At 45.6% G+C, this 15,000-nt stretch overlaps 1 protein-coding gene across 1 annotated transcript in view; it reads right to left on the bottom strand.

The window, feature by feature from the left end:
- Nucleotides 1–5,150: 5,150 nt before the first annotated feature.
- Nucleotides 5,151–15,000, bottom strand: part of LOC143284832 (dual specificity protein phosphatase 7-like) — an 11,500-nt gene continuing 1,650 nt past the window's right edge. Inside the window, exons 2-3 of the mRNA XM_076591893.1 lie at nucleotides 13,133–13,528; nucleotides 5,151–7,790 (exon numbers count right to left, since the gene is read on the bottom strand). Coding sequence (XP_076448008.1) covers nucleotides 7,450–7,790; nucleotides 13,133–13,528 — 737 coding nt within the window. The 3' untranslated portion in view covers nucleotides 5,151–7,449. The remainder of the gene's footprint in view (nucleotides 7,791–13,132; nucleotides 13,529–15,000) is intronic.

The following is a 15,000-nucleotide window of genomic DNA, read 5'->3' as shown; positions in this document are numbered from 1 at the left end:
GAGGCAGAGAAAGAGAGGGCAAGGGAGACATAGAGAGGCAGAGAAAGAGAGGGCAAGGGAGACAGAGAGAGGTAGAGAAAGAGAGGGCAAGGGAGACATAGGGAGGTAGAGAAAGAGAGGGCAAGGGAGACAGAGGGAGGGAGACAGAGGGAGAGAGAGAAAGAGAGGGCAAGGGAGAGAGAGGGAGGGAGACAGAGGGCAAGGAAGACAGAGGTAGGGAGACAGAGGGAGGGAGACAGAGGGAGGGAGAGAAAGAGATGAGAGGGCAAGGGAGAGAGAGGGAGGGAGACAGAGGGAGGGAGAGAAAGAGATGAGAGGGCAAGGGAGAGAGAGGGAGGGAGAGAAAGAGATGAGAGGGCAAGGGAGAGAGAGGGAGGGAGACAGAGGGAGGGAGAGAAAGAGATGAGAGGGCAAGGGAGAGAGAGGGAGGGAGACAGAGGGAGGGAGAGAAAGAGATGAGAGGGCAAGGGAGAGAGAGGGAGGGAGACAGAGGGAGGGAGAGAAAGAGATGAAGAGGGCAAGGCAGACAGAGGGAGGGAGACAGAGGGAGGGAGAGAAAGAGAGGGCAAGGGAGAGAGAGGGAGGGAGACAGAGGGAGGGAGAGAAAGAGAGGGAGAGGGCAAGGGAGACAGAGGGAGGGAGACAGAGGGAGGGAGAGAAAGAGAGGGCAAGAGAGACAGAGGGAGGGAGAAAAAGAGAGGGCGAGGAAGACAGAGGGAGGGAGAGAAAGAGAGGGCGACGGAGACAGAGGGAGGGAGAGAAAGAGAGGACAAGGTAGACAGAGGGGGGGGGGGAGAGAAAGAGATGGTGAGGAAGACAGAGGGAGGGAGAGAAAGAGAGGGCGAGGGAGATTGAGGGAGGGAGAGAAAGAGAGGGCGAGGGAGACAGAGGGAGGGAGACAAAGAGAGGGCGAGTGAGACAGAGGGAGGGAGACAAAGAGAGGGCAAGGGAGACAGAGGGAGAGAGAGAAAGAGAGGGCGAGGGAGACAGAGGGAGGGAGAGAAAGAGAGGGCGAGGGAGACAGAGGGAGAGAGAGAAAGAGAGGGCGAGGGAGACAGAGGGAGAGAGAGAAAGAGAGGGCAAGGGAGACAGAGGGAGAGAGAGAAAGAGAGGGCGAGGGAGACAGAGGGAGGGAGAGAAAGAGAGGGCGAGGAAGACAGAGGGAGAGAGAGAAAGAGAGGGCGAGGGAGACAGAGGGAGAGAGAGAAAGAGAGGGCGAGGAAGACAGAGGGAGAGAGAGAAAGAGAGGGCGAGGGAGACAGAGGGAGGGAGAGAAAGAGAGGGCGAGGAAGACAGAGGGAGAGAGAGAAAGAGAGGGCGAGGGAGACAGAGGGAGAGAGAGAAAGAGAGGGCGAGGAAGACAGAGGGAGAGAGAGAAAGAGAGGGCGAGGAAGACAGAGGGAGAGAGAGAAAGAGAGGGCGAGGAAGACAGAGGGAGGGAGAGAAAGAGTACTATGTAAGTCAAGTGTGTTTCCTCAGTTCTATGTTCCCCAGGTCTGTTTCACAGTACTATGTAAGTCAAGTGTGTTTCCTCAGTTCTATGTTCCCCAGGTCTGTTTCACAGTACTATGTAAGTCAAGTGTGTTTCCTCAGTTCTATATTCCCCAAGTCTGTTTCACAGTACTATGTAAGTCAAGTGTGTTTCCTCAGTTCTGTGTTCCCCAGGTCTGTTTCACAGTACTATGTAAGTCAAGTGTGTTTCCTCAGTTCTATGTTCCCCAGGTCTGTTTCACAGTACTATGTAAGTCAAGTGTGTTTCCTCAGTTCTATGTTCCCCAGGTCAGTTTCACAGTACTATGTAAGTCAAGTGTGTTTCCTCAGTTCTATGTTCCCCTAGGTCTGTTTCACAGTGCTATGTAAGTCAAGTGTGTTTCCTCAGTTCTATGTTCCCCAGGTCAGTTTCACAGTGCTATGTAAGTCAAGTGTGTTTCCTCAGTTCTATGTTCCCCTAGGTCTGTTTCACAGTGCTATGTAAGTCAAGTGTGTTTCCTCAGTTCTATGTTCCCCTAGGTCTGTTTCACAGTGCTATGTAAGTCAAGTGTGTTTCCTCAGTTCTATGTTCCCCAGGTCTGTTTCACAGTACTATGTAAGTCAAGTGTGTTTCCTCAGTTCTATGTTCCCCTAGGTCTGTTTCACAGTACTATGTAAGTCAAGTGTGTTTCCTCAGTTCTATGTTCCCCAGGTCTGTTTCACAGTACTATGTAAGTCAAGTGTGTTTCCTCAGTTCTATGTTCCCCAGGTCTGTTTCACAGTACTGTGTAAGTCAAGTGTGATTCCTCCATTCTATGTTCTCCGAAGGCAAGGGTTGTCACTGAAGGTTCACGCACCTGAAACAGCGACAGGGTTGAGAGAGGCCAGCGATTCTGTCCCTGCAGTCGACTCAGTATACTATGCGCAGGCAGAAGATCGATATTTATACCCACGTTAAAGATCCCGTGATCCATGTCAGCGTTCCGTGGGTTATGGAAACAAGAACATATGCAGCATGCACACACACCTCGAAAACGGAGTATGGCTGCCTACATGGCGGGGGGTGAAAAACGTGATACACGTAAAAAGCTCGCTCGTGTACATACGAGTGAACGTTGGATTTGCAGCCCACGAACGACGACGAAGAAGAAGAAGAAGAAGACTATGAACCTTAAGCACAGTGGAGAGAGACACAGTATTATGTGCCCTGAGGGTGTATTTGTATTTGTATTTCTTTTTATCCACAGCAGATTTCTCTGTGTGAAATTCGGGCTGCTCTCCCCAGGGAGAGCGCGTCGCTATACTACAGCGCCACCCAATTTTTTTTTGTATTTTTTCCTGCGTGCAGTTTTATTTGTTTTTCCTATCCGAAGTGGATTTTTCTACAGAATTTTGCCAGGAACAACCCTTTTGTTGCCGTGGGTTCTTTTACGTGCGCTAAGTGCATGCTGCACACGGGACCTCGGTTTATCGTCTCATCCGAACGACTAGCGTCCAGACCACCACTCAAGGTCTAGTGGAGGGGGAGAAAATATCGGCGGCTGAGCCGTGATTCGAACCAGCGCGCTCAGATTCTCTCTCGCTTCCTGGGCGGACGCGTGACCACTAGGCCATCACTCCATGTGAAACACTCGGCCACAGAGACATTTTGTTTCGCGCGCCGCTGGCTGTGAAAACAAGTTGTAAGAAGACAGATGCTGTGACAGTCTGAAGGTCATATCCAGATGACTTCTGGCATGACGATGACGTTTCAAGGTCATTATGAAACTGAGCTCTCGAGTGTGATCTGATAATCAGTTTGAAGGTCATACGGATCACAGTTTAAAGGTCATATGGATCACAGTTTTAAAGGTCATGCGGATCACAGTTTTGAAGGTCATGCGGATCACAGTTTTAAAGGTCATGCGGATCACAGTTTTGAAGGTCATATGGATCACAGTTTAAAGGTCATATGGATCACGGTTTTAAAGGTCATGCGGATCACAGTTTTGAAGGTCATGCGGATCACAGTTTTGAAGGTCATGCGGATCATAGTTTGAAGGGGGCAGATTTCAGCGACGAATTACGGAAACATTGTGTTTTCTCATTTTTGACTCACTTGTGTAAACAAAGTGAGTCTATGTTTTAACCCGGTGTTCGGTTGTGTGTGTGTGTGTGTGTGTGTGTGTCCGTGTGTGTGTGTGTCCGTGGTAAACTTTAACATTGACATTTTCTCTGCAAATACTTTGTCAGTTGACACCAAATTTGGCATAAAAATAGGAAAAATTCAGTTCTTTCCAGTCATCTTGTTTAAAACAATATTGCACCTCTGGGATGGGCACCAAAAATTTTTTTTAAAAAAAGAAGCCTAATTATATGCAAACTGCATTTACTGTTACATTTATATTTTTTGTATTCTCTAAACTTGGCACTTTGACCTCTTATTCTGACACAACAACGAGAGGAGTCATTATTATCAATTTTTTTGTTCAAACAGGAACTTCTTTTGCTAAGCATGGAAGTTTTGTTTATTTTGCAAACGTTTAGGGGCAGATAGTAAAAAAAGGGAAATTACTCTGTAATTAATGCTAGGGGACTTAAATTTATCACAAGTGAGTCTTGAAGGCCTTGCCTCTCTTGTCTTTTGTGTTGTTGCTTCAGGCGTTACTGGACTTGGGGAAATTACCGAGTATATATATATATATAAATTTTTTTTTAACTTTTATTTTTATTTTTTTTCAATAGCAAAAGGACAGAAGTGGATGTTGAGTACGAGACGGAAAATATCATATAATTGACACTTTCCAATTAGAACGAAGTATTCGTACTGGGTAAATAATGACTCTACTCAGTAGAGGACAGTGTTACACTTGACCCACAAAGTAACGGCATTGGTGGACAGTGGAACTAATGGTCGATATTGTGAAAGGCGGTCCAGTGGGTTGTGATTCAAATGTGTGTGTGTGCATGTGCATTTGCATGTGCGCGCGCGCGCTGTGTGTGTGTGTGTGTGTGTGCGAGTGTGTGGGTATATATATATATATATATTTGTGTGTGTGTGTGTGTAAGAGAGAGAGAGAGAGAGAGAGAGTGTGTGTGTAATGTTAATGTTTTCAGCACTGAGTTTGCAGTAGAGTTGAAGAGGATGTCATCCATCACACACACACACACACACACCAAAACAACAAAAGATGCACACACACACACACACACACACATGAAGACACAAACAAGTCCCTCTGGACAAGAGAGAAACAGAAACAAAAACTCGAAACAAAAGAATAGTTTCTTCTTCATTTTTTTTTTTTTTTTTTTTTTTTTGATTTACTTCATTTTGTATAAAATGTTTCATAACATCATCGTCAGCGAGGTAATGTTGTCATCAACAAACAACAACTGATATCTGACGTCACTATAACAACAGAGTATGATGTTCAGTTGAGTCAACAGATGTAGCTACATAAGAACAGTTTGCAGTCTATAAATATCACTGGTCTCTGTGTCGTCATAAAGAAAAGATTAATAACAACAGTAATAATTAATAGAAAAGATTAATAATAACAGTAATAATTAATTAAAATAAATTATTATGTAAGATCCACTGCTTCAATTTTTTTTCCCTTCTTCTTCTGGGTTAGTGGATGAAGTTGGGGCTGTTGAGGAGTTTTCTGTGTGTGTGTGTGTGTGTGTGTGTGTGTGTGTGAGTGTGTGTGTGTGTGTGTGTGTGCGTGTGTGCAACCAGATCAACAAAACACACACGAGTTATCTAACATCTGCTGTGTCGCTGTGACAGCGAAGTGAGGTTGCAACAGCTTTCAACAGATATCCATCTATCTATCTATCTATCTCCTGGTCGGGACAAAGAGAGAGAGAGAGAGAGAGAGAGAGAGAGAGAGTGTGTGTCTGTCTGTAATAGCTCTGATCACTGCCTAGTGTTGTTGCGGGTCAGGATATGCCCCTCTCTGAATTTTTTATTTTATTTTTTTTTGACTGCAAACATAACTGACCGAACCAAACACGTCCTCTGTGAACAGAGCACAAACAGAGCACAAGACACAGACAGACAAACAAACAAAACCAACAAACATGGCGGGTGATGCAGGATGGCTGATGGATGATGAATAACAGCTGGTGATGTGATACGAGTGATGATGATGATGATGGCGATGATGATGATGGCGATGAAGACATGAACGGTTCCCCATGGCTGCCACTTTTCTGGCCCCTCAAAGAGTTCTGTTTGGAATAGAATAGAATGCCTGCCTGCCTGATCGGTGTCGGCAGAAAGTAGGTGTTTCTTGCTGGTGTTTGATTGTTTGTGTGTGTGTGTGTGTGTGTTCTCCTTGAATTCAGACTTAAAAAAAAACAAACAAATTTCCCCATGTCATCAGTGCCTGCAGTAAAGACAAGAATCAAGTAAAAAAAAAAAAAAAAAAGTTATGGAACAGATGCTTCATAAAAGATAGTTGTTTTTGTTTAGCTATGACCCCCTCCCTCACCCCCCGCCACCCCCCAAGACATGCTTCTCTCACACATTCTCTCTCTCTCTCTTCAATACACACTCGTTCCTGATTATGTACAAGTCCTATCTCTCAGAGGCCACATGCACACTCCCCCCCCCCCCCCAAATCCCCCCTCCACCCCCTTACAAGCATGTTAGTGACTTGCCCGAGGACTACAAAAGTGGCAGACATAGGAACACTAATGATGATGACAGTATGGCATGACAGTCAGTAAGTAGTACTTATGGACATGATGCAGGTAGCTGCCATTTCCGTGTGTCCTAAATACATAGTGTTATACAAAATATGCTAGAAACATTCTCTCTCCAAAGTTGAAAGACTTTTTTTTTTGTCCAGTGACGGATATTGTCGTACAAAACAATCGTCAAAACAGTCTAGCTCATCACAAATATACACGCACAAAAAAAAAAAAAAAAAAAAAAAAAAGAAAGAAAAAAAAAAAAAATCCTCACGAACAAGTCTCATGCATATCACATTCAGAATTCTGGAACTAGTGTCAGCCTTTTTAGTCGTTCTGAACTAGGATAAAGAAGGGTTGTACAACTAGCTCTACTATTGGTGAGTGTTATCTTAACCGTTCAAATTATGGTCATCGCAGTACTAAGCTACTTCAAGCATCTGGACAGATTTGTCTGTTACATACATTTCTTCGGTATCCCCCCTCCCCGCAAAAAAAGTGTTTTTTTTTGTTTTGTTTTGTTTTTTTTACACTGTATGCAGGTATTAACATGATCATAGAATTATACCTCCATCCCCATTAATGTGGACTACCAAGGGTACCTTTACACTCACTGTACATTATCTTTGTGCACTTTATCTGTTCTTACCGACATCCACACACATGCACTGGCACGCCAAGGCACACACATGGACACGTTTTGTGTCCAGATTTCTGAAACATGGAGTCAACAAGGAACAAGTCTTCAGCGACAAAAAAAACTAGAGTATTACTAGCCTCATTCTTTGTGACTGACTCACTTTACTCTCTATCTCTCCCTCACACACACACTCTACTGCTCCCTCTCTCTCTCACTCACACACATTCTAAAGGAAGACTTTGTTCTCAGCTATCACATACACCTTTGGCCAAGTCGAAGGGGCGGCGACAGACAAAAGAGTCATTATCTATTGCTTTTAGCTGCCCCAGTTTCATCACGTTGAGCAAGTCAGGAGCAGTCACCAGGTCTGAAGAACTAGTCAGCTTGTTTAAAAAAAAAAAAAAAAAAAAAAAAAAAAAAAATCAGCCGTCATAGTTCTGTTCATAGTTTGGGACTTTTTGCGATGTGTCGTACAGGCAAATACTTCTCTTGTGATCGAGAGAGACTCCCTCCCTCCCTCCCCACCCCCCCCCCCCCCCCCTCCCTCCAACAAGCCACACCACGCCAGAATTTCTTGGCGCTGTGAACTTACTGGGTTTTTTTTCTTCTTCTTTACACCTGTTCCTAAGAGTCCTGGCAAAAAAAAGCTTTCTCCTCCCTCAAACCGGGCTGACTTCAAACGGTGGGCTAGCTTTATCCGAGTCACAGTCGCTGGCGGGCAGACTGTCGTCATCTGCCGAGGAGGTGGAGGAGGAGGAGGGCTTGGTGGAGGAGCAGGAGCAGCTCGTCTGGTGGTGGAGAGCCTTCTCGAAGTCCAGGAGCTGCCCCATGAAGGTGAAGTTGGGGGAGATGTTGGGCTTGCACTTCTTGACGAAGTCGTAGGCCTCGTTGAGGCACATGGACTGGCGGGACATGAGGTAGGCCACGGTGACGGTCACCGAGCGGCTGATTCCGGCCAGACAGTGCACCAGTACCCCTTGCTTCCGTTTCCGTGCCTCGTCTGCAACACGCCAGGAAAATAACACAAACACACGTTAGTCTCACCTGTCAGGTAAATTCTTATTTGTAACACACACACACAAAATCTATCCTGGCATACTTTCAAGTGCTTACACCCTAGTACTAGTCTCATCTGTCAGGTAAATTTGTATTGTAAAAAACAACAACAACAACATATATCCAGGTCATATTTTCAAGTGCTTGTTCATACCCGCATTAGTAGTCTTACCTGTCAGGTAAATTGCACTGTAATGCGACTATCCTCGCATTAGTCTTACCTGTCAGGTAAATTGCACTGTAATACGACTACCCTGGCACACTTCCAAGCGCTCATGCACGCATGCACAAACACCAATTAATGCTTCACTGGGGATTTTCCCCTATGAGTTCTCTGTATTGTTAAACCATATATATCCTGGGCATACTTCCAAGGGCTCGTGCATGGATACACAAACACCAATCAATGCTTCAGAATAGGTGGTTTTTTTATTTTTATTTTATTTTATTTTTTACATGATTTCTCTGCATTTGTGAATAAGCGCAGTAAGTGTAGATCTTTCGAATGTTTGTCTTTAGCTTCTAGTGCCGTTGCTTTTAAAAACAAGAGGATCGAAATGCACGGTTGGAAAGGGGGGAAAAACAACAACCCAACAAATTAATGGAACAAAAGTTACCACTGCCTCGCAAAACATGTCTGAGACCTATCGAACTATATTACTCTCATCAAGATGTTTTTGTTTTTTTGTTTTGCTCACTAATCCATTCGAGCGAGCCAGTCGCCCCCCCCCCCCCCCCCCGGCCCCCCACTCCCTCCCTCATCGTCATCTCTCGCCCAGAGGAAGGTCCAGAAATAGACCGGAAACTCATCAATGACTGTGCGAAGTGAAAATAACTGGCTCCCTGCGGGGTGTTCGGGGTGTGGGGGTGTGTGGTGGGGCCGATAAAAGTACACACAACACCTTCCTGCACGTGCGGGGGGGTAGTGGGGGGGGGGGGGGAGGAGGAGGAGGGCACTGTGTAAAGGCCCTCCTCCTCCACCCTCTCACCTCCCTCTCTCAACACCCCCCCCCCCCGCTCCCCCCCCCCACCCCCAACACACACACACCTCCATTCCACTCCTTCGACCAAATGTCTGTCTGTCTGTCTGCCTGACGCAAACATCAATGACATGTCCAATATACAGGTCTCCCTTTGATCTTTCCCCCCCCCCCCCCAGAGGCTCCAGCCACCCAAATATCATCAGCAACAGGAAGCGCCACTGGCACCCTCCCTACCCACCCTTCCAGCTACTGGTCTATCCTGCTATTCTCTCCACCGCTTTAAAAAAAAAAAATAAAAAGGAAAGGAAAGAAAAAAAAGTCAGTGCCGGTGAGAGCACCAGTTTCTCACGCTCTGAAAGTGCCAGCCAGAGAGAGAGAGAGAGAGGGGGGAGCGGGTGAAGGAGGGAGGGAAGGAAAAGGAAGGAGAGAGGTGCAGCGGAGGCAGCGAGGTATAGAAAGAGGGTTGGGGGGGTAGGGGGGTATAGGAGAGTGGGAGGAAGTTCTGCTTATCAGTCTTGTGTGTTATCCTGATGCCGAGGGTAGGTTTATTTATAGACTCTCGCACCTGGCCTTCCTGTACAACTGGGCTCCATCTGTCATCACAACCCCTCTCTCTCTCTCTCCACACCCCTACCCCTCCTCTTTCTCCACACACCCTCCCTCTCTCTCTCCACCCCCCTCCTCTCTCTCTCTCTCACCACCTCCATTTCTCTGGGCGTAGTCTATACCTCTGACAGAGCTCTCTCGGAGTTAGAAATAAATGAAAGCTTTGAACGAATCGGAATGAATAGTCTGTACTGTACTCGCATCCCTCAGCATCTCTTAGAGCTACGTGCTTGGCACGGCGTCTGTTAAAAAAAACAACAACACAACAGTTACATTCCTCCCTCGTCTTCCAGACAGTTTCTTTCACACCCACCCACCCACCCACACAGCCCGCCCACCCACGGAGAAGCAAGTCAAAACAAATCTCCAAGACAGCGAAATATAACTGACGATGCTTCACAAAACAGAACCAGTTCATCACACTGGCCACCCCAAACCAGTGTCTGTCCGGAATTTAATTTAATTCAACGTCATTCAAAGTATATACCCAAACTGAAGAATCCTCGAAGACCAATAGCAAACTGAAGTACTCTCGAAAAGAATATCACAAAGTACTGAGAAGAATTCGAGAAAGCTGATGAAAAAAAAAATCCGACCTGCTCAGGGTTCTTTGAAAACAACAGAAAAAAAACAGTCCCCCCCCCCCCCCCCCCCCCCAAAAAAAAAAACCCCAAAAAAAACCACAAAAAAACCCCAAAAACCCAGCAGCAGTGACCTTATTAAGGGGGAGTCCACATAAACAAATACTGCAACCCTAACACCACCCCGAAAGAAAAAAAAAAAAAAACAAGAAAAAAAGACGAAAGTCTGTCTCCCTCAGTTCAACAGGAAAGAGGCTTAGAAGAAGCAGTAGCAGCCGACAGAAGGCAAAATGTCAGCGGATTCCCGACACTCTCTCTCTCTCTCTCTCTCTCTCTCCCACCATGTCTGCTCTGCTGCCGGCACAACCGCTGACAAAACAAACATTGCGCAATGCTGAAAGGCAGCCCTCTGGCTGCTCTGCGCTCAACATGTGATGGGGGGGTGTGTGTGTGTGAAGGAGCAAAAGAAAATGCCGAGATGTGTATGGGAAGGAAACCCGAGACAGGCTAGATCGACTTGCGTGGGTTGCTGAGACTGACATAACAGGGCGAGCCAGCCTGTCGACAGACCGTTTGATCAAGGGATGAACAGTGAATACACGCTGATAGTCCTTATTAAAAAACGAACTCATTCAACTGTTGACGAGTTGTGAAAGAGTACAGTGGTATTATTATCATCCTTCAAGCGTGGGCAGAGGAGCGAGTGCAGTGTAGAACCCGTGGAATAGAGTTTTGTCTTCCTTTTCAATTGACTTCGTTGTTACTTCCCCTCCCACTTGTGGGGAAGATTACAACACGGATCTATCTATCACAGCAATGATTAGGATTCAAAGTCCTTAATGAGTACGAGTATGAAGAGAATGTGATAGCATTAATTAAAATCAACATTTCTATATCCTTTAAAAATTTTTTGGGGGGTAGACATTTCATATCCTATGTAGAACACCAAACGGTGACCTGATGAACTTTCAGTCCCATTATCATAACGTCATCGCTAAGAGTAAACAATTCAATACACCGAGGAAAAAAAAAAAGACCTATTTTAAGATTCTCTCATTATTTGAGTATTTCGAGGAAGCAAATACTTTTAGTCAACTCGAGGAAGGAAACCGTTATACTATCAACAATCACCAGTATGTGTGACAGGACATTGAAGTGTATTCCTCCACTTGACACTACCTCACAAGGAAATAAATAGCATTAATAGAAACAATGTAAAGTGTACCATCTAACAGAGAAATAAAATACTGAAAGAATCCTTTCACAGAATTAGAACACATTCTGTGATACCAACACAAAAATAACTAGGGTGGAGGAAAGGGCAATATATTTTTTTTCCTTTAGTTGTCAGGCCATTTTATGAATGACTCTTTGTTATACTTTTCATTGATGGTGTGAAACTGTTCAAATGAAGAAACAAGGTTGTCTCTCTGGACACGCATAAAATTATTGTTGAGTTCTGAGAAAGTGCGGTTTTTACACACACACACTTTTGTTGTGAGTCTTCATCTTCCATCGCTACTCACATTCTGTATCTCTCTGTATCTCTCTCTCACGCGCGCGCGCGCACGCACGCACACTCTCTCTCACACACACACCACGAGAACACGTATCCCCAATGAAAAACACATAGCGGTGAAAACTGTGTGCATGCTCTCTGTCCAACAACATCTATGTGTAGTACTTTCCTTGAAGGTGAACATGGCTGCTTGCTAGCAATACGCACTTTTCTATTCAGCCAGCATTTTTTTTTTTTCCCTCTCCGCGCTCTCTGCTTGTTATTTATTCACAGCAGATTCCGCTCCCTCCCCACCTCCACCCGCGCCCCCCCCACCCCCTCCACCAGTGTCAACACATAACTTTACCCTTTCGTGGGAGAGAGAGAGAGAGAGAGAGAGAGAGAGGTGGTGTCGAAAAAAAAAGAAAGAAAAAAAGTTTTAGTGGCAGGGCAATGTGAGGTGAGGGGGTGGAGGGAGGGGGGTGGAGAGAGAGAGAGAGAGAGAGAGAGAGAGAGAGAGAGAGGGGTGGGGGGAGGAGGGGGGAAAGAAAAGCAAGGTGAAGGTGACGCCGCGATAAGATCCCCAAGCTCTCTCTCTCTCTCTGCGTGAGCTATTGTGTGTGTACGTGTGGTGGAGTGAGGAGGAGAAGGTTGAAGGTAAGGGACGGGCGGAAGGTGTGGGGGGGGGGGGGGGGAGAGAAGGAAGGGAGGAGGAGGCAGGAAGACAGTATAGAGGAAGGGGGGCGGGGGCGGGAAGGGGGATAATAGGAGGTAGGGGGAGTGGAAAGGAAAGTCGGCCCCCTTCCACCCCTCCTCCCCCCCCCCCCTCCTCCTCCTCCCTTCACTATGCTGTGACCCCGTTCCCCTTGCACAAAAAAAGAAAAAGAAAAAAGAAAAGAAACCTACCAAGAAAAACACCTCAGGGTTCTGGCGCCTTGCCAAACTGGCGTGTTTTTCTTTTTGCCTTACTTCATTCACTTTTTTTTCTTTCTCCAGTGTTTTTCTTTTCTGTCTTTTTTTCCATTCACTTTTCTTTTTCAAACGAATCGGGGGTAAAAAAAAACCCAACCAACAACAAAAAAACCAACAACAACAACACGAAACAAAACAAAAAAAAAAAAAGGAAGAATCTTGAATCCTAGTGTCACCTCTTATCCCCCCCCTCCCCCTACAGCAAGTTATATATATATATATATATATATATATATATATATCTCGTCCCTTGAGCTCGTCTTTGTTCCTGTTGTTTACTTGAAAATGAAATATATTTTTAAGTCCTTTATATAATCTATCGATCCGGTGTTTGTGTTATGTGTTCAAAGGAAACCCAGCACTCACATAATCCACAAGCGGATTGTGTGTGTGTGTGTGTGTGTGTGTGTGTGTGTAAGCAAAACAGACTGGGCACAAACGAACGATGGTTTGCGCTGGCTGTGTGTGTGAGAGTGTTTGAGAGAGAGAGAGAGAGAGAGAGAGAGAGAGAGAGATTCAGTGTGTGTGTGTGTGTGTGTGTGTGTGTGTTTCAGACACACACACACACACACACAGAAAACAAGACACACACAACACAATCGTTTTCACAACTGTCCCCAAGCCAAGCAAAGAGAGCCTAACTCACCGATGAAGGCAATGGCGTCCGGGAAGAATGAGGAGAGGTTCTGGGACCAGTGATCACTGATGGGGATCTGCAGGTACTTGAAGTCTCCGTTGTCCTCGAACATGTTGGGCACGTTGGGCGTCACGTTCAGGATGTAGTGGATGCCGTTCTTCCGCAGCTGCGTCAGGTCCGCCGAGTTCTTGGCATTGCCCAGGTACAGGTAAGGGAGGACCTTGACTGGGAAGGGGGACATGTGTGGGGTGTTGTTCTCCACAGGGTCGGCTCCAGAGCCGTCAGCGGGGTAGGAGGCGGGGTCCTCCGAAATCCGCAGGTTGCACAGCCCCAGGATGGAGTTGTCTGTAGACTCCTGGGACTGGCAGTACTCTGGGAAACGCTGCTGGAAGGTGGAGAAGCCACCTGAAGGAGGAAAGGGGGAGAGTACTGTTAAATGACTGCTCTTCTCAAACAAAAGGGGGGGGGGAAGTACAATAAAATTGGGTAATATCTCACTTTAGCATCCTAAATTCCTAAAATTGAATGAGATCAAATAAAACAAATGCCAGTGTATTTTTCACCATTCGATTTTTTTTTTTCAATTCAAACCAGTCGATTGGCAACACTGTGTTTTCATTTATCAACGACAAGCCCACAGCTGACAGTGCCAGAGACCAAAAGCAAGAGCCCATTAATAATCAACTCACTCAGTACGGCCAGTCCTCTCTTCTCCTCTACACAGACCCCTCGGATGTCCAGTGGGTGTCTGAATGACCCAACCTTTAGCTTCCGTCGTCAGAATTGTGGTATTCTTTGTCAACATTCACCTCTTCAGTATAAGAGCCTTCCGCTTGCAATATTTTGATGATGGTAATTGGGGGTGAAACGAAAAGAGTTAATCTTCAGTCATCAGATTCGTTGTCTCCCTTTTCTTTTTTAGGTTAACGAACCTTGAAGCCAGAGTGACAGATAGTACACAAGGTGATTAAGAACCCACACTCCCTGTGCCCCCCCCCCCCCCCCACCCCCCACCCCCACACCAGTCCACACTCCACTGTTATGGAAGGTAGGGGTAGAGGAGGAAGTTCGGATGTCAAAGAAGGAACTAGATTCCACACGTTTTCCTTAAAAAAAAAAAAAAAAAATGTTAAAAAAATCCACAGAAAAGACTTCATGAAGCAAGTAAAACCTAATCACAAAAGCAACTACTTATCAAAACAAATTTCAGAATAGCAGACGATTATGGTACAGTGATAGTTTTTTTGGGTTTTTGTTTGTTTTTGTTTTTTTGGGGTTTTTGTGTGGACATTTTGTTAACAAAATTAACGAATATGATTGCAACGAACATGATCGCTATATCATGATAAATATGCCGGAACAAACAACAACAACAACAACACAAAGGTGAACTTTTCAGAGGCAGAGATTTCGCAGGGATGTTGAATAGTGGAAAGGGCAATACAGTTAAGTCAATAACCCACCCAAAACCTAACGACGCTATTTTGAGAGAGAGACAGAGAGAGAGAGAGAGAGGGTGGGTGGGGGGTGGGGTGGGGGTGGAGGAGGGTTGGGGAGTGGTAGAAATCCATCTCGCAAATCCTAACTTCTCAGCAGATGTCACTGGTACGGGGGGTTGAAAGGTGAGGAGACAGGGTTTTTACCTTACAGAACTTTATACTCTGGTGCGTGAGTTCACAATATCTCGCGCGTCCAAATGTCGATGATTCGTCAGATTATTTCTGATCCCTGTGATTTTATTCGTTTATTTCCATGGTTGACAAATTTATATTCTTTACTATATATAACAGTCACAGTAGAAAGTAAGCCTGCAGATAAATTCGAATTTTCAGCTGTGGGCTACACACTGTACATTTGAAAAAAAAAAGAAGACTTTC

The sequence above is a fragment of the Babylonia areolata genome, chromosome 8 (genome assembly GCF_041734735.1).
Source record: "Babylonia areolata isolate BAREFJ2019XMU chromosome 8, ASM4173473v1, whole genome shotgun sequence".
In the NCBI taxonomy this organism is placed as follows: domain Eukaryota; kingdom Metazoa; phylum Mollusca; class Gastropoda; order Neogastropoda; family Buccinidae; genus Babylonia; species Babylonia areolata.
This window is presented reverse-complemented; position numbering and strand designations above follow the sequence as displayed.